Source organism: Schistocerca gregaria, chromosome 2, assembly GCF_023897955.1.
Source record: "Schistocerca gregaria isolate iqSchGreg1 chromosome 2, iqSchGreg1.2, whole genome shotgun sequence".
Classification (NCBI taxonomy): Eukaryota; Metazoa; Arthropoda; class Insecta; order Orthoptera; family Acrididae; genus Schistocerca; species Schistocerca gregaria.
This window is the reverse complement of record NC_064921.1, coordinates 354,200,427-354,223,505: the sequence shown is the minus strand read 5'-3', so window position 1 is coordinate 354,223,505 and position 23,079 is coordinate 354,200,427. Positions and strand designations below refer to the sequence as shown.

General features: G+C 38.7%; 1 protein-coding gene across 6 annotated transcripts in view; it reads left to right on the top strand.

The window, feature by feature from the left end:
* The window catches only part of LOC126337046 (regulating synaptic membrane exocytosis protein 2), a 1,181,006-nt gene that overhangs the window by 1,049,216 nt on the left and 108,711 nt on the right, over window positions 1–23,079 (top strand). For 4 of the 6 annotated variants that reach the window (XR_007565038.1, XR_007565036.1, XR_007565035.1 and 1 more), the window contains one exon: window positions 18,277–18,668. Coding sequence is in view for 2 of the 6 variants with exons in the window: in XM_050001371.1 (XP_049857328.1) it covers window positions 18,277–18,411 (135 nt within the window). In the remaining 4 variants the exon portion in view is untranslated. The remainder of the gene's footprint in view (window positions 1–18,276; window positions 18,669–23,079) is intronic. The other 2 variants (XM_050001371.1, XM_050001370.1) reach the window with 1 other exon arrangement.

Below are 23,079 nucleotides of genomic sequence, written 5' to 3'. Positions count from 1 at the left end.
CAACAATACAGTATGCTAGCTTCACAAATCCTTAAATTAATGCAGAAGCTGCTCGGTTTGCTTCTATTAGCCAGTCACAGCACAGGATCCATGACATTATAGATCACCACTGTTTTTTTGCATGAACTCATAATGCTGTGTGGATTGAACAAATACGAAAAACATTAAACATCTCAAGATCACAACTAAAAAGGTGGAAAATATTAAGCATGCAGTAAAGCTAACATACCACATTCAAGATCTCTCCAATTCACAGTTTGTTATAGTATGTTGTCAGGATATGTGACACCAGTTGCGAAATATCCTATGTGCTCAGGGACTAGGTGTTGTGTTGTCCTCAGCATTATTTCCTCATCACCAGTGCATAAGTAATGGAAGTGGTGTCAAATGAAAAGACTGGTACTAGGTGGCCAAACAATCAAAGAAGGGGTTTCCCAGCCAATAATACCATATGACTTTTTCTTTTAAGAAATCACATTCAGATTCAGAACAACTGTCAATTGCACCTCTTGTTGGAACATAAGATTGCTGACATAGAGTGCTTCAAACTGAATCATCTTCTTTGTCTCTCTTTGTTTATACATGATCTCTGCCTCAGTGCAGTCATGCCTCCTTGTTATTTCCTTTGTAGAATAGATGATGAGATAAACACTGTGTGATGTTAACTTGATGGACAATAAGATGTAAAGCAAAGCTGAATGCAGCAGAACAATATGACAATAAATAAACGAACTGAATGCAATTTAGAGACTATAACAGTGTAAAATTATTGAAATATCATGCGGAAATTGTACTCCACACATAAACCCATCAACAGTAAAGTGTCCTGCCAAGCAATGAATTAAGGTAGTGGTTTATTGACATGCTTGAAGTAATGCTATTGTTTATTGAAAATGAACTAAGTCAGTACAGTTCAAGGATTTAAGTTATAGAAGAATCTAGCCAAAATTTGTGTAGCAAAGCATGGGTGTAGAAGTATATTGGCATGGCCAATGTTCAAAAGCCATTACCTCATTTCCCTCAGTCCACTAATTCTACTATTCTTTCACCTGTGCCAGAATACCAATGTCCCAGAAACTCGCACTTAGCAGTAGGGTCTCCCTATCCATAATCCAATAACCTGTCATGCCCTAATGGGTTTGGTGAGACATGCAAATACTGCTATGCTCATACTTGTCTCAGGCCAGATCTGACTGCCTCTCAATCTCAGAACCTTCACTCAGCATGTCACATTTGTGTACTTACTGTAAGCCAGCAGATCTTTCAAGTCTTTGAGTAATGTTGTCTGTTGATAGTCAGTCTGTCTGTATATCATCCATAATATATATTTTGACTCATCATGCTGTCTGCAGTGTGAGTTCATGAGCAGTGATCCATCAAGATTTTTTTCCTTATAGTTACTAACAGCTACATGGCACAAACATCTGGACTCTACATTGGATTCTACCATGGCTGGTTCAGTTAATCTGCACTGAGATGTAATTAGCTTTTGATGTTATATTAGTAGAGTCATATTTTTAGCTTTTGGTGTTGTTTTCTTAGAGTCATATTTTTTAGTCTTTTGAATTCTGATTATCTGAATCACAGTTCAGTGGCAAAAGACTTTTTGTCAGAAAGAAATTCCATCTGAAGGTAAATGTTCTAAATTTAGTATACGAATTCCCCAATATCTAAAGAATTGTTTGCCAGATGTGCAGTCATCTGCTTTACACATTATCCTCTTCGGTCATTCTGGCTGAATTAATACTTTTTTTTACTGTAATTGTGTTTCCCTGGGAGATAATTCAATTTGACAACTGGAAGTGAAAGTATAGAAAACAAGATTGTAGCCTTGTTTTCATTCAGTCAGCTAGTCATGGTTTTAAGTGCAAAACATTCTGAGTTTTTGTGTTTTAATTAGTGGAATCTACTTTAGCTCATAAACCAGTGAGACGTCTAATAAATTTAAATAGATGGGTTCATTTACTGTAGTAAATATTTCTGATAGCAGTAAGTCAAGCTTATTTGACTGAAGCTGAATCATATGTGTCTTTGCATTATTAAGACTTCAGTTGACCTTGTTGTAATGTTTGTTCATTTACAATTTGGTCTGTATTTGGTGTCACTGAGTTTCAGTTCTTATTTAGTGTGCCAGACAGAAACTTGTGCCAGACAGAAACTTGTGGAACCGGATGCTGAGTCTGAGTCTCAGTTCGGCAAAAAGTGTTAATCTGATAGGAAGCTTCAGACCAGTGCACACTTTGCTGTAGAGTGAAACTTCATTCTGAATACACCCCTCCGGCTGTGGGTAAGCCATGACTCCACAATACCCTCTTTCAGCAGTGCTAATCCTGCAGTATAGGGTCAGGTTGGATGGTGGCATGAATTTTGAGGGACAAGTTTCAATGTTGGGATTATTTTTGATTTGGTTTGAGGGATTTGTAGCACAAAAGCCATGTCATATACCAACTCTGTTGCAATCACTGCATCGCATTCTCTGTGGACATGACTACAACAGCTGTCAATGAGAATGAATGGCTAAGAACAAAGTTAACCCCCAGTGAAACAACACACTATTGAGTACATACTCAAGTTCAATGGCTGCTTCACAACACTAGCTTATCTGAACTATGCAGACAGGAGTTACCTTTGTAACACGTCCTTCACTTCCATAATTCTTCTGGCCTTATTTATGTATTTTATTTTATTTTATTTATTTGTTTTGTGTTCCTTCGATCCATATGGGAACATATCCCTGGATATAGAATGAGTCAAGGTTTTTTACAGATTAATGTTTTGTGCACAGATGCATTGATCTTATCATTAGATTAAAGAAACTGTGAAGTTTAGCATATACCCTTACATATTAGTTAAGGTACAGGACATCTGAAAGAATATAGAGTCATACATAAATTTGGGTATTGTTCTTAAGTTATACAGGCATCATATAGAGACATGCATAAATTTGGGTATTGTGTTAAGTTACACTGTACTTACAGAGTATGATTAATCAATTGTAGAGGTCACACAGTAAGGTTTAAGCACAAACAAGAGATTCTATGCATTTTTACTAAGAAATTCATCAATACTGTAACAAGATTCATCTAAAAGGAACTGCTTCAGATTTTCTTGAAACTTTGGCATGTTTCCAACCATTTCTTTAATGTGCAGTGGGAGGGCATTAAAAATCTTGGTGCCACTGTATAAAACCCCCTTCTGCACCATGCTTTTTGTTTTTAGCTCATAATCGATATCCAGTTTCCTTCGGGTGTTATAACTGTGGTATGAACTTTTGATTTTGAATAAGTTGCTATTTTTTGAAACAAAGCACATCAGGGAAAAAATATATTGGGCATGTGTTGTAAGGATTTGTAGAGCTGTAAACAGATCCCTGCACGAGTGTCTAGGATGTACTCCACACATAATTCTTATTGCTCGCTTCTGTGCGTGGAACACTTTTTTTGCTATTGGTTGATTTCCCCAAAATATTATACTATATGCCATAAGTTGGTGAAAATAGCCAAAATATGCTCATTTCACTAGTGTCTGAAATTATTCTTAAGGCAAATGTTGCTGAGCTTAGCCTTTTGCACATATCTTGAATATGGTGGTGCCACTTCATTTTGCTATCTATATATAGACCCAATAATTTGGGGAATTCAACCTTCAAAATCTCATGCTCACCCATTTTTAGGTTCATTTCATTAGTAACATTTGTGTTAGAAGAGAAATGAATGTAATTTGTCTTTTTTAGGTTGGCTGTAAGGCCATTGGTTTCAAACCAGGTTGTCAAATCTGCAAAAGCTTTATTTGCAGCCTCATTTGACACATTCCCTGAGAGATTATTAACTGATAAAGTGGTGTCATCAACAAACATGAGTATTTTCCCATATTCTGTACATAGTGATAAGTCATATATAAATATTAGAAAGAGCAGTGGGCCCAATACTTAGCCTTGAGGTACTCCTGCAGCAATGGATCCCAATTCTGAAGATATCTGGCCACCATGCAGTCCTTCCACGATTACTTTCTGCTTTCTACCACACAGATAGGATTCAAGCCACGTGCCTATGGTTCGACCCATTTCTAGGGTCTTGGCTTTACTCAAGAGAATATGGTGACTTACACTGTCAAATGCTTTTGACAGGTCACAAAATATTCCAACCATCATCATATTATTATTTATGGATTCCATAACATTGCCAGCAAAGGCATGAATTGCATCCATGGTTGATACCCCTTTCCGAAAGCCAAACTGGGTACTGCTGAGGATGTTATATTTACTAAGATGCTCAACCATTCTGCTATGTATCAATTTCTCTAGTGCCTTGGAGAAAACTGAGAGTAATGAAATTGGTCGATAGTTTGTAGCATCAGTCTCTTCTCCCTTTTTATAAATTGCTCGTATAAGCACATATTTTAACTTGTCAGGAAAAACACCTTCTTCCAATGACGTATTACTAATATGGCAGAGGACTGTACTTATTTCTTTACAACAGTATTTCAGTAACTTGCTGGAAATGTTGTCAACTCCAGCAGAATTTTTACATTTTAAAGACATAATTATTTTTTCTAATTCTATCACTATAGTTTTCCGAAGATGCATCTCATCTATTTTGTTAGTTAAGGTGTTGCGCAAGTAATCTGTAGCTTTCTTTACAGAACCCTGGCATCCCATTTCGTTGGTGACTGTTAGGAAATGATTGTTAAGGATATTAGCCACCATTTTGGGAGCATTCCCTACAGGCTCCCAGTTCTTAAGCTAATCACTTCTTTGGCAGATAGGCTTTCCCCCGTCTCGCTTTTAACATATTTCCATATGGTTTTCATTTTGTTGTTTGATTTGTCAATTTCCTTTTTTAGATACATACTTTTAGATTTCTGGATCACCTTCCTTAATATCTTAGAGTACACTTTATATTGCCCCATCACTGCAGTATTGTTAGACTGTCTGGCTGAGGCATACGATTCTCTATTTGATGCCCTGGGTAATCCATGGCTTAAATGCATGGTTACATTGATTTTATCTGACTCTTTTATTTGGAAACACCTCCTCAATCTGCACTAATCCACTTTACCAATGCGCTCTACCCAGCAGGTTCTGCTCTGTCCCTTCTGTCACTCCCTCCCAGTCTATGCCTCCATGTCATATTCATCATATGCTACAACTCACCAGTTCCATACCTGTGTAATGCATGCCTATTTCCTGTGCCTTCTACCTCCTCCTTTCCTCCCGCCTTCCTAGCCTACACACCTACTGTCTCCCTCTGAGCTGCTAGCTATATGTCCCCAACCCCTCCTTCCATTTCCCACTTCTTTCTCCCTGTACTCATCCCATATGATGTAACCAGATCCCATTCCACCTGCAAAACTGCAACTCTGGCATTGTGTATGCAGCCAGCACAACATAGCTACATGCATGGGTGTGTGTGCCTGCCAACACCCCAATGCATCTACTGTTCATAGAGTGGTTGCCTTTATTCCTGAATAATGTAAGCAATCTACTATGGATAAGAATCTCTGTTATTTTTGAGAATGTTTATGTTAAAGATACTGATCTATAGTTACTTGGGTCACCTTTGTTGTCTTCCTTGTATACTGATACTACTTTGTTCATTTTTAATTTTCCTGGAAATACTGTATCCCTGAATGAGGAGTTTGCTATATCAAAAAGTGGGTTAATTATTTCTTCACTCACATGCCTTATTAGATAATTAGGTATTAAATCATCTCCTATCTTGGAGTTCTGTTTCTTAATTATATTTAGAGTTCTTCTTTTGCCATTGGCTCCAGCTACATTGAATGGGAAAGTTGCTCAAGTGTTCAAGGAGAAGAGGGTCAGAATGAATCACTGCCTTGCACAGCTCACTAGTGGGAAATATTATATGTGAAATTCTACAAGGTTTGATACCAAGCTCACTACTGTTCATGATCTGTTCCCTTTACAATACTCCCCTCCACCATTCTTACACTACTCCATGTGAATTTTATATGGTTCAAAGCAGTGTCTAATGTTGTCTCCTGAAACTATGTTCAAGGTCTCCAACAGTTTTTCTTTCATGACTTCAGCTGTTTCAAATGTCGTTCCTTCCAGAGCAGATTTCACTTCTGGCCACAAACAATCCAGAGCTGATAGAGAGCATCATGACTGATACAGGGATTAGTGATCACAAGGTCATTGTAGCTAGGCTCAATACCATTTCTTCCAAATCCATCAGAAACAAACGCAAAATAATTTTATTTAAAAAAGCGGATAAAGTGCCACTAGAAGCCTTCCTAAAAGACAATTTCCATTCCTTCCGAACTGACTATGCGAATGTAGACGAGATGTGGCTCAAATTCAAAGATATAGTAGCAACAGCAATTGAGATATTCATACCTCATAAATTGGTAAGAGATGGAACGGATCCCCCGTGGTACACAAAAAAGGTCCGAACGCTGTTGCAGAGGCAACGGAAAAAGCATGCAAAGTTCAGAAGAACGCGAAATCCTGAAGATGGGCTAAAATTTACAGACGCGCGAAATTTGGCACGTACTTCGATGCGAGATGCCTTTAATAGGTTCCACAACGAAACATTGTCTCGAAATTTGGTAGAAAATCCGAAGAAATTCTGGTCGTATGTAAAGTACACAAGCGGCAAGACGCAGTCAATACCTTCGCTGCGCAGTGCCGATGGTACTGTTATCGACGACTGTGCCGCTAAAGCGGAGTTATTGAACGCAGTTTTCCGAAATTCCTTCACCAGGGAAGATGAATGGAATATTCCAGAATTTGAAACACGAACATCTGTTAGCATGAGTCTCTTAGAAGTAGATACCTTAGGGGTTGCGAAGCAACTCAAATCGCTTGATACGGGCAAGTCTTCAGGTCCAGATTGTATACCGATTAGGTTCCTTTCAGATTACGCTGATACTATAGCTCCCTACTTAGCACTCATATACAACCGCTCGCTCACCGATAGATCTGTACCTACAGATTGGAAAATTGCGCAGGTCGCACCAGTGTTCAAGAAGGGTAGTAGGAGTAATCCATTTAACTACAGACCTATATCATTGACGTCAGTTTGCAGTAGGGTTTTGGAGCATATACTGTATTCAAACATTATGAATCACCTCGAAGGGAACGATCTATTGACACGTAATCAGCATGGCTTCAGAAAACATCGCTCTTGTGCAACGCAGCTAGCTCTTTATTCGCACGAAGTAATGGCCGCTATTGACAGGGGATCTCAAGTTGATTCCGTATTTCTAGATTTCCAGAAAGCTTTTGACACCGTTCCTCACAAGCGACTTCTAATGAAGCTGCGGAGCTATGGGGTATCGTCTCAGTTGTGCGACTGGATTCGTGATTTCCTGTCAGGAAGGTCGCAGTTCGTAGTAATAGACGGCAAATCATCGAGTAAAACTGAAGTGATATCAGGTGTTCCCCAGGGAAGCGTCCTGCGACCTCTACTGTTCCTGATCTATATAAATGACCTGGGTGACAATCTGAGCAGTTCTCTTAGGTTGTTCGCAGATGATGCTGTAATTTACCGTCTAGTAAGGTCATCCGAAGACAAGTATCAGCTGCAAAGCGATTTAGAAAAGATTGCTGTATGGTGTGTCAGGTGGCAGTTGACGCTAAATAACGAAAAGTGTGAGATGATCCACATGAGTTCCAAAAGAAATCCATTGGAATTCGATTACTCGATAAATAGTACAATTCTCAAGGCTGTCAATTCAACTAAGTACCTGGGTGTTAAAATTACGAACAACTTCAGTTGGAAGGACCACATAGATAATATTGTCGGGAAGGCGAGCCAAAGGTTGCGTTTCATTGGCAGGACACTTAGAAGATGCAACAAGTCCACTAAAGAGACAGCTTACACTACACTCGTTCGTCCTCTGTTAGAATATTGCTGCGCGGTGTGGGATCCTTACCAGGTGGGATTGACGGAGGACATCGAGAGGGTGCAAAGAAGGGCAGCTCGTTTTGTATTATCGCGTTATAGGGGAGAGAGTGTGGCAGATATGATACACGAGTTGGGATGGAAGTCATTACAGCATAGACGTTTTTCGTCGCGGCGAGAGCTTTTTACGAAATTTCAGTCACCAACTTTCTCTTCCGAATGCGAAAATATTTTGTTGAGCCCAACCTACATAGGTAGGAATGATCATCAAAATAAAATAAGAGAAATCAGAGCTCGAACAGAAAGGTTTAGGTGTTCGTTTTTCCCGCTCGCTGTTCGGGAGTGGAATAGTAGAGAGATAGTATGATTGTGGTTCGATGAACCCTCTGCCAAGCACTTAAATGTGAATTGCAGAGTAGTCATGTAGATGTAGATGTAGATCAGGAAAATGCCACACAGAGCAAGATATGGTCAGTAGCGTCCCAACACAGAGGCCCATGCTTAGCCAATAACATCTTGACAATCAATGCAGTAATGGCTGGGGTGTTGTTATCATTCACAATCCATGACTTGATTTTCCACAACAGAGCTTGTTTTCTCCTTACTCAACTCTTACAATATTAGTGATTACACAAATGTTCAATGAATGTCTTTATACACACATCAAAAAAGTTTTGCTTCACCTCAGTTCCGAGAGTTCCGGAACCTGTACAGAAAATTGGAATAAAGATAAACATAATCATCATTTCCGACCTTTTTATTGCTCATGTAAACCACACATAGCGTGTTGTACCATCATACAGCAAGATCTTCAGTGATGGTGGTCCAGATTGCTGTACACACTGGTACCTTTAATATCCCGTGGCATATCCTTTTGCATTACTGCATGCCTGTATTCATCATTGCATACTATCCACAAGATAATCAAGGCATTGTTGGTCCAGATTGTCCCACTCCTCAATGGCAATTCGGCGTAGAACCTTCAGAGTGGTTAATGGGTCACGTTGTCCATAAAAAGCCCTTTTCAATCCATCCCAGGCATGTTCAATAGGGTTCTTGTCTGAAGAACATGCTGTCCACTCTAGTCCAGTGATGTCATTATCCTGAAGTAAGTCATTCACAAAACGTGCACACTGGGGACACAAACTGTCATCCATGAAGATGGATGCCTCGCCAATATGCTGCAGATATGGTTGCACTATCGGGTGGAGGATGGGATTCACGTATTGTACAGCCGTTATGGTATTCACGTATTGTACAGCCGTTATGGTGCCTTTCATGACCACCATCTGCATATGTTGCCCCCACATAATGCCACCCCAAAACATCTGAGAACCTCCACCTTGCTGCACTCTCTGGACAGTGTGTCTAGGGCGTTCAGTTTGACTGGGTTGCCTTCAAACATGTCTCTGTTGATTGTCTGGTTGAAGGCATATGCAACACATTGGTGAAGAGAACATGATGCCAATCCTGAGCGCTCCATTTGGCATGTTGTTGGGCCCATTTGTACCATGCTGCATGATGTCATGGTTGCAAAGATGGACCTTGCCATGGACATAGGGAGTGAAATTGAGCATCATGCTGATTGTTGCGCACAGTTTGAGTCGTAACATGATGTCCTGTGGTTGCATGAAAAGCATTATTCAACATGGTGGTGTTGCTGTCAAGGTTCCTCCGAGCCATAATCCATAGTTAGCAGTCATCCACTGCAGTAATAGCCCTTGGGCAACCTGAGCAAGGCATGTCATCAACAGTTACTGTCTCTCTGTATCTCCTCCATGTCCGAACAACATCGCTTTGGTTCACTCCAAGATGCCTGGACACTTCCCTTGTTGAGAGCCCTTCCTTGCACAAAGTAACAATGTAGATGTGATCAAACTGTGGTATTGATCATCTAGGCATGGTTGAACTACAGACAACATGAACCACGTACCTCCTTCCTGATGGTATGACTGGAACTGACTGGCTGTAGGACCCCCTCCATCTAATAGGCACTGCTCATGCATGGTTGTTTACATCTTTGGGCAGGTTTAGTGATATCTCTGAACAGTCAAAGGGACTGTGTCTGTGATACAATACCCACAGTCAACGTCTATCTTCAGCAGTTCTGGGAACTGGGGTGATGCAAAACTTGTTTTGATGTGTTTAATTAAATTTCCAATATTTTCAATGTTTTTGTCTGTTGTTGATGTTAGGGGTTGTCCTGGACATGACTCATTTTCAGTTTCATGTTGTTCTTCTTTGAACTGATTAAATCATTCAAAAACTTGAGTATGTGAAAGAGATTATTATTGTACATTTGTTTCAACTAAGATTGCACCTCTGAAATGGACTTCCCAAGTTGTAATAAAAATTTCACATTTATCCATTACTGTTTCAAAACAAAAGGCATTTTTTCAATGGGATGCAGATACATAGTCTGACACAAATGAAGGGCAAGGCCCAACTGAGGGCTCAGCAGGTGAATGGGTAGTGGGTATGGAGAGGGAGATGTCATGTGCCTCAGAAATGTAGCATTTTTTCTTGAGGATCGCACTGCTGAAAAATCAGTGCAATTATTCTTTAGCCAAACCTCATACATAAATGATGTTCCCAAGATTTTAAAGGGTTGTTCAGCAGTGATGGCACAAGTATACTAAATAAGAACTGAAACTCAGTGACACCAAATACAGACCAAATCGTAGATGAACAAACATTACAACATGGTCACATAACCTGCTAGGAAGTTCAGACTCCACTGCAGATGCAGAGTGAAACATATATCCATATCGTAGGTGCAACCACAACGGAGGAGTATCTGTTGAGAGGCCAGACGAAAGTGTGGTTTCTGAAGAGGGGCAGCAGCCTTTTCAGTAGTTGCACAGGCAACAGTCTGGATGATTGACTGATCTGGCCTTGTAACACTAACCAAAAGGGCCTTGCTGTGCTGGTACTGCAAACGGCTGAAACCAAGGGGAAACTACAGTCGTAATTTTTCCCGGGGGCATGCAGCTTTACTGTATGGTTAAATGATGATGGCATCCTCTTTGGTAAAATATTACAGAGGTAAAATGGTCCCCAATTCGGATCTCCAGGCGGGGACTACTCAGGAGAAAGTTGTTATCAGGAGTATCAGGAGAATGAAAACTGGTGTTCTACAAATTGGAGTGTGGAATGTCAGATCCCTTAATTGGGCAGGTGTGTTATGAAATTTAAATGGATAGGTTAAAGTTAGATATAGTGGGAATTAGTGAAGTTTGGTGGCAGGAGGAACAAGATTTCTGGGCAGGTGAATGCAGGGTTATAAATACAATAACAAATAGGGGTAATGCAGGAGTAGGTTTAATAATGAATAGGAAAATAGGAATGCAGGTAAGCTACTACAGACAGCATAGTGAATGCATTATTGTGGCCAAGATAGATATGAAGCCCATGCCTACCACAGTAGTACAAGTTTATATGCCAACTAGCTCTGCAGATAAAGAAGAGATTGATGAAATGTATGATGAGATAAAAGAAATTATTCAGATAGTGAAGGGAGACAAAAATTTAATAGTCATGGGTGACTGGAATTCAAGTGTAGGAAAAGGGAGAGAAGGAAACGTAGTAGGTGAGTATGGATTGGGGCTAAGAAATGAAAGAGGAAGCCGCCTGGTAGAATTTTGCACAGAGCATTGGTTCAAGAATCATAAAAGAAGGTTGTATACATGGAAGAAGCCTGGAGATCTGGAAGGTCTCAGATAGATTATATAATGGTAAGACAGAGATTCAGGAACCTGGTTTTAAATTGTAAGACATTTCCAAGGGCAGATGTGGAATCTGACCACAATCTATTGGTTATGAACGGTAGATTAAAACTGAAGAAACCGCAAAAATGTGGGAATTTAAGGAGATGGGACCTGGATAAACTGACAGAACCAGAGGTTATAGAGAGTTTCAGGGAGAGCATTAGGGAACGATTGACAAGAATGGAGAAAAGAAATACAGTAGAAGAAGAATGGGTAGCTTTGAGAGATGAAATAGTGAAGGGGGCAGAGGATCAAGTAGGTAAAAAGATGAGGGCTAATAGAAATCCTTGCATAACAGAATAGACACTGAATTTAATTGATGAAAGGAGAAAATACAAAAATGCTGTAAATGAAGCAGGCAAAAAGGAATACAAATGTCTCAAAAAGAGATCGGCAGGAAGTGCAAAATGGCTAAGCAGGAATGGCTAGAGAACAAATGTAAGGATGTAGAGGCATATATCAGTAGGGGTAAGATAGATACTGCCTACAGGAAAATTAAAGAGACCTTTGGAGAAAAGAGAACCACTTGTATGAACATCAAGAGCTCAGATAGAAACCCAGTTCTAAAGCAAATAAGGGAAAGAAGAAAGGTGGAAGGAGTATATAGAGGGTCTATACAAGGGCGATGTTCTTGAGGACAATATTATAGAAATGGAAGAGAATGTAGACAAAGATGAAAGAGGAGATATGATACTGCGTGAAGAGATTGACAGAGCACTGAAAGACCTAAGTCAAAACAAGGCCCCTGGAGTAGACAACCTTCCATTATAACTACTGACAGCCTTGGGAGAGCCAGGCCTAACAAAACTCTACAATCATGTGAGCAGAATGTATGAGAGAGGCGAAATACCCTCAGACTTCAAGAAGAATATAATAATTCCAATCCCAAGGAAAGCAGGTGTTGACAGATGTGAAAATTAGCGAACTATCAGTTTAATAAGTCATGGCTGCAAAATACTAACACGAATTCTCTACAGACGAATGGAAAAACTGGTAGAAGCTGACCTCGGGGTAGGTCAGTTTGGATTCCGTAGAAATGTTGGAACACGTGAGACAATACTGACCCTATGAGTTATCTTAGAAAATAGATTAAGGAAAGGCAAACCTACGTATCTAGCATTTGTAGACTTAGAGAAAACTTTTGACGTTGACTGAGATACTCTCTCTCAGTTTCTGAAGGTGGCAGGGGTAAAATACTGGGAGCGAAAGACTATTTACAATTTGTACAGAAACCAGATGGCAGTTATAAGAGTCGAGGGGCATGAAAGGGAAGCAGTGATTGGGAAGGGAGTGAGACAGGGTTGTAGCCTATCCCCAATGTTATTCAATCTGTATATTGAGCAAACAGTAAAGGAAACAAAAGAAAGTTTGGAGCAGGAATTAAAATCCATGGAGAAGAAATAAAAACTACGAGGTTCACCGATGACATTGTAATTCTATCAGAGACAGCAAAGGACCTGGAAGAGCAGCTGAATGGAATGGACAATGTCTTGAAAGGAGGATATAAGGTGAACACCAACAAAAGCAGAATGAGGATAATGGAATGTAGACGAGTTAAATCAGGTGATGCTGTGGGAACGAGATTAGGAAATGAGACGCTTAAAGTAGTAAATGAGTCTTGCTATTTGGGGAGCAAAATAACTGATGATGGTTAAAGTAGAGAGGATATAAAATGTATACTGGCAATGGCAAGGAAAGCGTTTCTGAAGAAGAGAAATTTGTTAACATTGAGTATAGATTTAAGTGTCAGGAAGTCGTTTTGAAAGTATTTGTGTGGTGTGTAGCCATGTATGCAAGTGAAACGTGGATGATAAATAGTTTAGACAAGAAGAGAATAGAAGGTTTCGAAATGTGGTGCTACAGAAGAATGCTGAAGATTAGATGGGTGGATCACATAACTAACGAGGAGGTATTGAATAGAATTGGAGAGAAGAGAAATTTTTGGCACAACTTGACTAGAGGAATGGATATTCTGAGGCACCGATGGATCGCCAATTTAGTATTGGAGGGCAGTGTGGAGGGTAAAAATCATAGAGGGAGACCAAGAGATGAATGCACGAAGCAGATTCAGAAGGATGTAGGTTGCAGTAGGTGCTGGGTGATGAAGAAGCTTGCACAGGATAGAGTAGCATGGAGAGCTGCATCAAACTAGTCTCTGGACAGAAGATCACAACAACAACAACAACAACAAGATGAGTGAAACTGCAATTTAGTGTAATATGCACATTTTCATTGGGTTATGGTCCACATTAAGCCCAAGAGATCTAACTTTGACACAGAAGGGAGTGAAATACACTACATCTACATTCATACTTTGGGAACTATTATGAATTGCTTGGCAGAGGGTGCTTCCCACTGTACCAAATATTAGAGTTTCTGCCCATTCTGTTCTCAGATGGAATGCTAGAAGTATGACTGCTTGAATACCTCTCTCTGCATTGTAAGTAGTCTAATTTTAAATTTGTAGATGCTAAAAGTGTGATAAGTAAGGTGCTGTATTTTGTTCCTAGACATCCTACTTAACATTGCTTCTGGAAACTCTGTGCAGGCCTTCCCCGTTAGGCCCATTTGCTGTGGGTATTGCACATGTGACCAGTGTTCTAGGATAGGTCACGCAAGTGTTTTGTAAGCAACGTCGTTTCTAGTCTGACTAAATTTTTCCAGTATTCTACCAATAAATCGAAGTCTATGCTCTCTATATCTATGACTGAGTCTATTTCATGCCATCACAAATTAATGTCCCAAAATATTTCTATTATTTGACTAATTCCGTTTATGGATCATTGATATTGTGGTTATGGGATACTACAGTTTCTTCATTTTGTGAAGTTCACAATTTTAAATTCTGGTAGTTTAAAGTAAATTGCCAATCTTGGCACCACATTGAAATAATATCAGATTCCAACCAGATATTTATGTAACTTTTTCTGTTAATACTTCCTTATAGATAACTACAGTACATCACCTGCAGAAAGTCTGCTGCTGCTATTAATATTTTCAGTCAGATCATTAATAAATAACATGTATAGTATGGTCCCTAATACAATTCCTTTAAATTGCTTCTACATCTGTTGATGGCTCTGAATTTAAGATCACAAGGGATGCCCACTGTGCCATGACATCCTCAGTCCAGTCTCAAATTTCATTTGATATTCCATATGACCACACTTTCATTAATAAGTGTTAAGTACTGAGTCAAATCCTGTTTGTAAATAAAGAAATACTGCATCTAGCTGTTTGCCTTTATTTGTGTCTTTCAGGATGTCATGTAAGAAACATGCAATTCCAATTTTACATGGCCAGCATTTTCAAAATCTATGCTCGTTACCAGGAAGTTGTTATTCTCCAGAATGAGAAATCCACTGTGCAGTATAGTTTGCGCTGATATGAAACTTCCTGGCAGATAAAAACTGTGTGCTGGACTGAGACTCACAGGAGAGCTTCTGTGAAGTTTGGAAGGTAGGAGACAAGATACTGGTGGAAGTAAAGCTGTGAGGATGGGGCATGAGTCATGCTTGGGTAGCTCAGATGGTAGAGCACTTGCCCACAAAAAGCAAAGATCCTGAGTTCAAGTCTTGGTCCAACACACAGTTTTAATCTGTCAGGAAGTTTCATATTAGGTTGTTATTCTGTTCGACATACTTTTTAATGCTGAGCACTAGATCCACAGTTATCCAACAGAAGTATATCAGTGATATGGGACAATAGTTTCATGAATTGTCTTGTAGATAGGTCTATCCTCTACTTTCTTCCTGCCTCTGGGCACAGTTTTGGCAAGGGAGCTTCAGTGTATTGTAATTACAAGAGCAACACCACTAACTTCAATGTCTATATATCTCATCTCTGCAGTGTGCTACAGAATTCCTGGATCATTTTTTTGTTAAGGAACAGCTGTAAATGGAATTTAGAACTCCTTCTTTTGCTTTGCTGTCGTAAGTCATCCACACCAAATGAGATTGTTCAGTAGCAAGCCATTAGACTCATGCTCAGAAATATGGCAGTTCAGTTCCCCACCTGACATTTAGATTTTGGTTTCTCATGGTTTCCCTAAATCATTTCAGGCAAATATCAGAAAGGTTTCTTTGAAAGGGCCATGTCTGCTTTCTTCCACATCCTTTCCTAATCTGAGCGTGTGCTGCATTTCTAATGAACTCATCATCAACAGGCTGTTAAACTCTTGTCTCATATTTCTTCTGTGGTAGTCACTTTTTCCTTAGAGATTTCTTTACATAAACTGTTAGCCATAGAGGGTCCTTCCCATTATGAACTGTTCTACTAGGTACAGATCTCTTCAGTACTTGATTGCATATTCTTATGGAATTGAGCAACAGCTCCTGCAAGAAAGACTCTTTGACAGTCCACACATATAAAATAGAGTCTCTGATAGCAGTACTGTTAATCAACGCAGATTTAAGTTGTTTCTCTTTGAATATTCCTGCTGTTCCACAGAAAATTTCATCAACTCAATAACTATAAACCTGTAAATGACCAACTTTCAGTTATATATATTTATTTACAAACCATACATTAATAATGTCCTTTATATCCTTTATATAGATTTTACATTGTAATACCTATGGTGAATGTTATCTCTGGAACATTTAACTGCTTAACAAAGTTTGCATCAACAGCATATGACACAGCATGCATCTTTAAATCTAGTGTCATTTGCATCTCAAGATAGGAAAGCATTGCCAGCATTTCCAGCATACGAGGTGCCATCCAAAATTTTCGGTACTGGTACTGCCATCTGTTGAAAACCTTACCTTTGGACTAATGGTCACCATCACCCTCAAAGTAGTTCCTATCTGCATCCTGTTCTTTGAGGGTGTTTATCACTGCCAGTGATGCTTCTAAAATCCTCTCTAGAGTGTCGAACCAACAGCCTTTCAACTTGAGTTTCAGTTTTGGGAATAGCGCAAAGTCGCAAGGTGCCAAATCTGGCGAGTACAGTGGGTGGGGTACAACCACCATGTTGTTTTTTGCCAAAAAGGTGCTGGTGAGCAAGGACATGAGACAGGGCATGTTGTTGTGAAGCAGCAGCCAGTTCCCTTGACGCCAAACTTCAGGCCGTCATCACCGCACATTTTCACAGAGCCATTGCAAAACACCACAGTAGTATGTGGAATTCATTGTTTGCTTGGATGGGGCGAATTCTATCTGCAAAGTTCCTGTGGTATCAAAGAAAACAATGATCATGCTCTTCACTTTGCTCTTCACCTGTCGCTCTTTTTTTGGGCCTTGGAGAGCCCAGGCTCCTCCATTTAAACACACATGTACGACTCATGCTCTGTCCCCCAAACACTTGTTGAATCATTGCAAGGGTCTCCATAGCACTTTTCCTGATATTCACACAGAATTAGATAAACACGTACTGTTCTATTCATGGATCCATTGTAAAATCACGGCACACCAAACACAGAGTATTACGGAAATTGCTGTGTACACACAACACATCCTCCCAGCTGAACGCCACTCTGCACTCTGACTCATCAGATATGCAGATCTCGCCACCTAGCGGTGCAAAGATCTACTACTCCTACTTTCTAGATGGCAGCACCAGTCCCAAAAATTTTGGATTCCATCTCATACATCATACTGTTATTGAAGACATCAGAGAAGCCATAGTCAATTTTTTGAATGTTATTTAAAATTTTGCAGTGGCATTAAACATGTAATTGATTTAACTGTTTTGTCTGCAGAGGAAACTTAAAAACATAGAGCTTTGTGTACTATCTCAGTGAAAATTCCCACAATGTGAAAGAGAAGGTAGTTTCTCATATGTCAATAAAAATTTAATGTAATATGTCTTTTAGTGAACTGTGGGACCACCTTCTTTTGTGGGAATACTGCCAGTAAACAATTGTTTCTGAACTTCTTGGAAACCCTCTCCCAAATGCACCAAATGGTTCCTCAGTCCATGAAATCTCATCCACACCCATTACCTAGATTCAAATGCAATCACAAGCATTTCCACAAACAGCTGCACAAACTGCACTCTGTGAAGACTCCTTTCTGTTCTTCTGTGATACCCATACAATATTTTCTTTGAGGTGTTACAAACAGCATGAAATTACACCAAAGCTGTCGTGGAAATTTGCGGATCTTGGCCATCCTATGCTGACTAGAGTTATGGTCATGTTAGCATTGCAGGGTAGAGAATGATACCACCTGCATGTGTGAAAACACGGCCCTTAATAGTAATGATCTGCACCATTTATATATCAGTGTTATGAAGCCTGTTGTATGGCACAAGATAAAGAAAAGTAAGAAACAAAAGAGGAACAGACGGTTGAGTCTGTAAATGAAATTCAGGTGTTAATCTAATTTTACATTACATATATGCTGTCTGCATATAGTCTTCCAAGACAATGAGTAATTTGACTGTCCATTACACTTTGATACAAAGACTTCTTTATGCATCTAATTTGCAACTGCAACTACTTAAATATGACTCCACTTACAGAAACTGGTTGTTCACCATTTAATTATGTTGTCATTTTTGCTACACTGCTGCTAGTTTTCTTATGAATCACTTTATCCTTAAATTTTTATTTGATAATATTGATTCCTCAGTAAATAATACTAATCCACAATTAATGTCACTGAGTAAAAAAAATTCTTTTATTTATATTTTTCAGGTGACTGTGTGGGGTGACTACGGGAGAATCGAGGGCAAGAAAGTTTTCATGGGCGTTGCTCAGATAATGTTGGATGACCTGAATCTGTCCAACATTGTGATTGGCTGGTACAAGTTGTTTGGAACCACATCATTGGTTAGTGGGCCCCCTTCGCTCGGCCTGTCTCGACGCAGCTCCCTAGCTAGCCTAGATTCCCTCACTAGTCACTAGCCTCTAGAGGAGAGACCCTTTCCCCACTGAGCATTTCCTGACTGCACTTCTGTACTGCCTGACTGCCCAATGATGCCCCAGTTCACACATCAAACAGAAAAGAAAAGAAAAAAGTTAAAGCCTGGTGTTGATGCAGATGATGAGTTGATGGTGATACTGCAGCTAACTGATTTTTGAAAACAGTAGGTATTAACAATCACCACTTTCCAAAATTTCATTGTGCCAGTACTATAAATATATAAACTGATCTCATATATTTACGTGTAAACTGAAAAGTATGAATTTTTTAAAATAAATAATTGCTTTTAAATATCATTCAGTCCACTGATTTGGCTTTGAAGAGTAAGAAATAGAAATTTCCTCTTATGAAACTGATTTTATGAAAAACTGTTTTGGAGAAAATTCCATCAACGATGGTGAATGAATACAATTTTTTTCAACTAATTTTGATAGCTATCTCATTTTTAGCAATTCTGGGACTCATACTTCCAAAACTATTTCATTTATTTTAAAGTCATATTTTCTAAAAGATTTCTCCTTTTACCCATGTATTTAAATTCCTGGAATACTGGGAGAGAAACTAGCTTCAGCCAGAAGAATACTAATTTTAAATGAAGCACATATCTTGTTAGAAATGATGGTTTGAGTTATGATAGTTTGCTACTCACCACATATAGGAGGCAATGAGCAGCAGATAGGCACTTAAAAGCAGGATAAGTCCTTCATTAGATTTGGAAAAACACACACACACACACACACACACACACACACACACACACATTCATACCCACATAACTCAATGCATGAGCCACTTTCATCTCTGTGCACTGAAACTGAAGATGACAGTGGCTATGTTGTGTGTATGAATGAGTGGGTGTTTTTTCTAAATCTGAAGAACAATTTTATCCATTATCTTAGTGTACTTTTAAATGCACTGTTATCTGTGCCCATCTGCCACTCACTGCTTCCTTTATGTGGTAAATAGCAATCTAACTTAGTTCATATCATCTCTGATTTTTCATTTTTGTCATCTTATTAAAAACTTAGATAGGTGTAGTGAACAACTAAATTTAGTTTGGCACTACTGCAGTGAGCAGTAATTTTTAATTCATGTACTTTAATATTAAAATAATAGCATGTGAGTAAATCTTCACCTTTCTGTGCCAGCCTGGTAATTTACTTAATGAATATGCAAAATGAAAAGAGAGTAGGGTCTAGCTTTGTAAAGGATCAATTTAATTTGCTCTTAATGACTGTGGCAATAAACTTCCTCATCACCAAATATTTAGAGACTTAGATGAGACTGTGTAATATGAGAAAAGAGAACTTTATAAATCATTGCTCTGCATAGAAAGTTGCTTATTTTAGCAGCTCGTCAGGAAATTGTGCTGGAACATACATGTTTTTTTTTTTTTTAAATTTACCTTAATCAAACTCTTTTGGCCTTTACTGTCCAGTTAACACACTACATGAAGCTGATTTCATCATTAATATTATGGAAAGGAAAGTTGCTATTCTCCATATAGTGGAGATGCTGAGTTACAGATAGGCACAGCAGAAAGACCATCACAGTATAAGCTTTTGGCCAACAAGGCCTTTGTTGAGAATGGACCACACACACACACACACACACACACACACACACACACACACACACACACACACACACAGCCTCTGGCAGCTGAAGCCACTGCCATATGGTGAGTAGCAGTTTTCCTTTTCATAATATTGTTACATTCCATCCTGGATTTTTAATTGTCTGCTTTATTATTAATGTGCTTTTATTTTATTTTTAACATCTATATGCAATGATATTATTGCTTGCTTTTTTACTTACTACAAAAATTTTTAGGCTGCAACAGGAATTTGCTGAGATCTAAAAAGAGGATAACTGTAATAAATATCTTAAAGAAATGTTGAATAGCTAAACCATGAGTTATGGTGCCTATTATCCAAGTGTATTGGATTTTATGTCTAGAAATTTCATTACCATAGAAATGTTATACTTACATTTCACTGTTACCTTTTTAGTGTTTACTGATAACCTTAGTGTTGAGCACCCTGAAACTCATTCATCCTTTCTTTTTCATTTTGGATGTTGATCCTCACAATTTGTCAGTGAAATCAAGGTGAATACTATAAGTCATCAGTGAATGTTTTCTGGCATTGATGTACTTGTATTTAGGACTCATCTGCTTGCAGGCTTCTCATATCAAAAGCCAATATTATAGTTTTGTCAGATCATTCTAAGTTTACATCACCTCATTTATATGTCTTAAGTAGAATATGGTGCCAATAGTTGGTACTTGATAGATGACACATCTGAAGTTTCCCCATTCTAAAGTTAGTGTAAGAATAACTTAAAATAACCCTCCATATTCTGCTGTTCAGTCTTGCAAGATGAATATCATTTAACAGCATAGTTTCCAGACTTGTCTAATAATTTTTTTCCATTTTGTTCCTTCAGAATTTCATTATTGCAACACATGGAAAATTTCACTGCAGGATTTCAATTACCGAAGTTAAATGAAAATGCCACATATAAATTACTGTCCATTTCCTGAATGTACATTCAGTTGCAACCTATTATCCAATTATTTTTCAGAAATCTAATAGGAAAGGTATTGACATGCTTTATGGTAATATTTAGCTGCCTCCACATTTGGAGACAAGTGATATTACCACATGTTCCGTAGTACCTAGTAATACAACCTACATCCATAGTTTACTATTAAAGGTAGTTCTATATATGACCTATCACATCTTAAAAATATGCTAGTAATCTGCTGAATACATCTCTGTAGACAAAACACTTACAGCACTGATTTCCATTAAACTGTACTTTCTCATAATTATCTGTGTAATTATGTACTGAGAACTGAGGAGATTGGCATATATATCAACAGTCTGTATTAGCAAATGTGTTTTAGTTGTCAACCGTTACATAACATGAAAGTTCCAGAATGCAATAAAACATTGTATCAAGTAGGGACATCCACTCAGCATACATTGCAAAAATTCATTCATTCATGAGGTTGCTCCTCTGCTCAGATCCGGCAGTTGTGTTTGTTGATGATGACACAGATATGAAATGTTGCCTCATCACTGAACATAACATGATTCATCAGGTCCTCCTCGCTACAGCCTCCAACACATCAGGACACATAGCTGCTCATGCCACATGGTCTTCATCCTCTAGCTGGTGAAACACCTGGATATGATATGCCTTCATTTTAAGCACTTTCCACACTGTGGATTTTAGCATGGATAGTTCACGACCCAGCTGGCAGGTAGATGCCATTGGACTTCTTTTGATAGCTTCCCTCACAGTATACATATTGTGGGCAGACCGGTGGTCACCCAGTGTGTCTCTCATCAGCTACAGAGTCTGCACACCAGAATTTGTTGACGAGCTTCTGAATGGCAAGTCTTGTAGGGGCATCTTTCTGATACATTCTCTCAAACAGCTTCTGGACCTCAGCATAGGTTTCGCCACGTAAAAGATGTTCCAGAATTGTGATGTCTCTTCACCGTGCCTGCAACAGAAATAATCCACATGTACGTTTTCTGCAAAATGGATACTTACTTTATGGGCGCCCTGTATAGCTTTGCAAAAACATCCCTCATACAGTAAGGAATGTTATATGAATCTGTGTGCCTTTTTATATGATTATGTATGCCTTTGTCTGAGAATATTTCTCTGTTAGTGGGCTTATTCATTTTTATTTTCTTATTATTGTGTCCGAAAACTCCCTTTAATTCTATCCATATCCCTGTCACAATTAGAATAATTGGCAAACTTGTAATTAGTATTCTCTTGCCTTTAAAAGGTGGGCTCTTTTGAATTTTCCTGTGTTCTATTCCTTTGTACATGTTCTATATTTATCCTTAATACTCTTTAGTTATGGGTCCTTTAATGCTATTGCTTTAGAGTGTTTCATTTCTAATACTTCCCATGTACCATTGATCTGACTGCTGAAATTTTTACACTTCATCTGTAATTTATCATTATGCTCTTGTGCTCGAGCCATAATCAAGTTCCCTATCTCAAAAACAGGAACTCTCAAGTTTTATTATGTGCATTTAATCTTGTGTTTGTTCTTTGTTTGAGGCGTTGTCCTACTATCTCCTCCATTAATAGGCTTTCCTCAACTACAATGTGGTGACCGTTTTAATTTACTTATCAGTGACATTACAGGGGACAGTTTTCCAATAACTGTCCCATTTGTCAATCATGTACTTATGTGTGGTCACTCATTTAATAGTGTTTCATATTCCTTAACTTTTTGTCTCCACATACTGTGTGTATTTGTACAATATGTCTGACATAACCATCCTGTCTCCTTCATTATACCTTCAATGGGATGTCTGTGGGTGAAATCTCAAAATTTTTATATGCTTCATTGCCTTGTTCCTCTACAGACTTCCTAAATTTTCCACAGATAAACTGACTTTGAATTATATACCAATTTTAGACCAACATTTGACTATTACCAGGATATATTCAGCAGATCTTTTGTCCTTTGTCATACCAGACAAGTCCTGATCTGAGTTTTCACTTTCCTGCCCAGACTTTTACAAAGGAAGAAATTA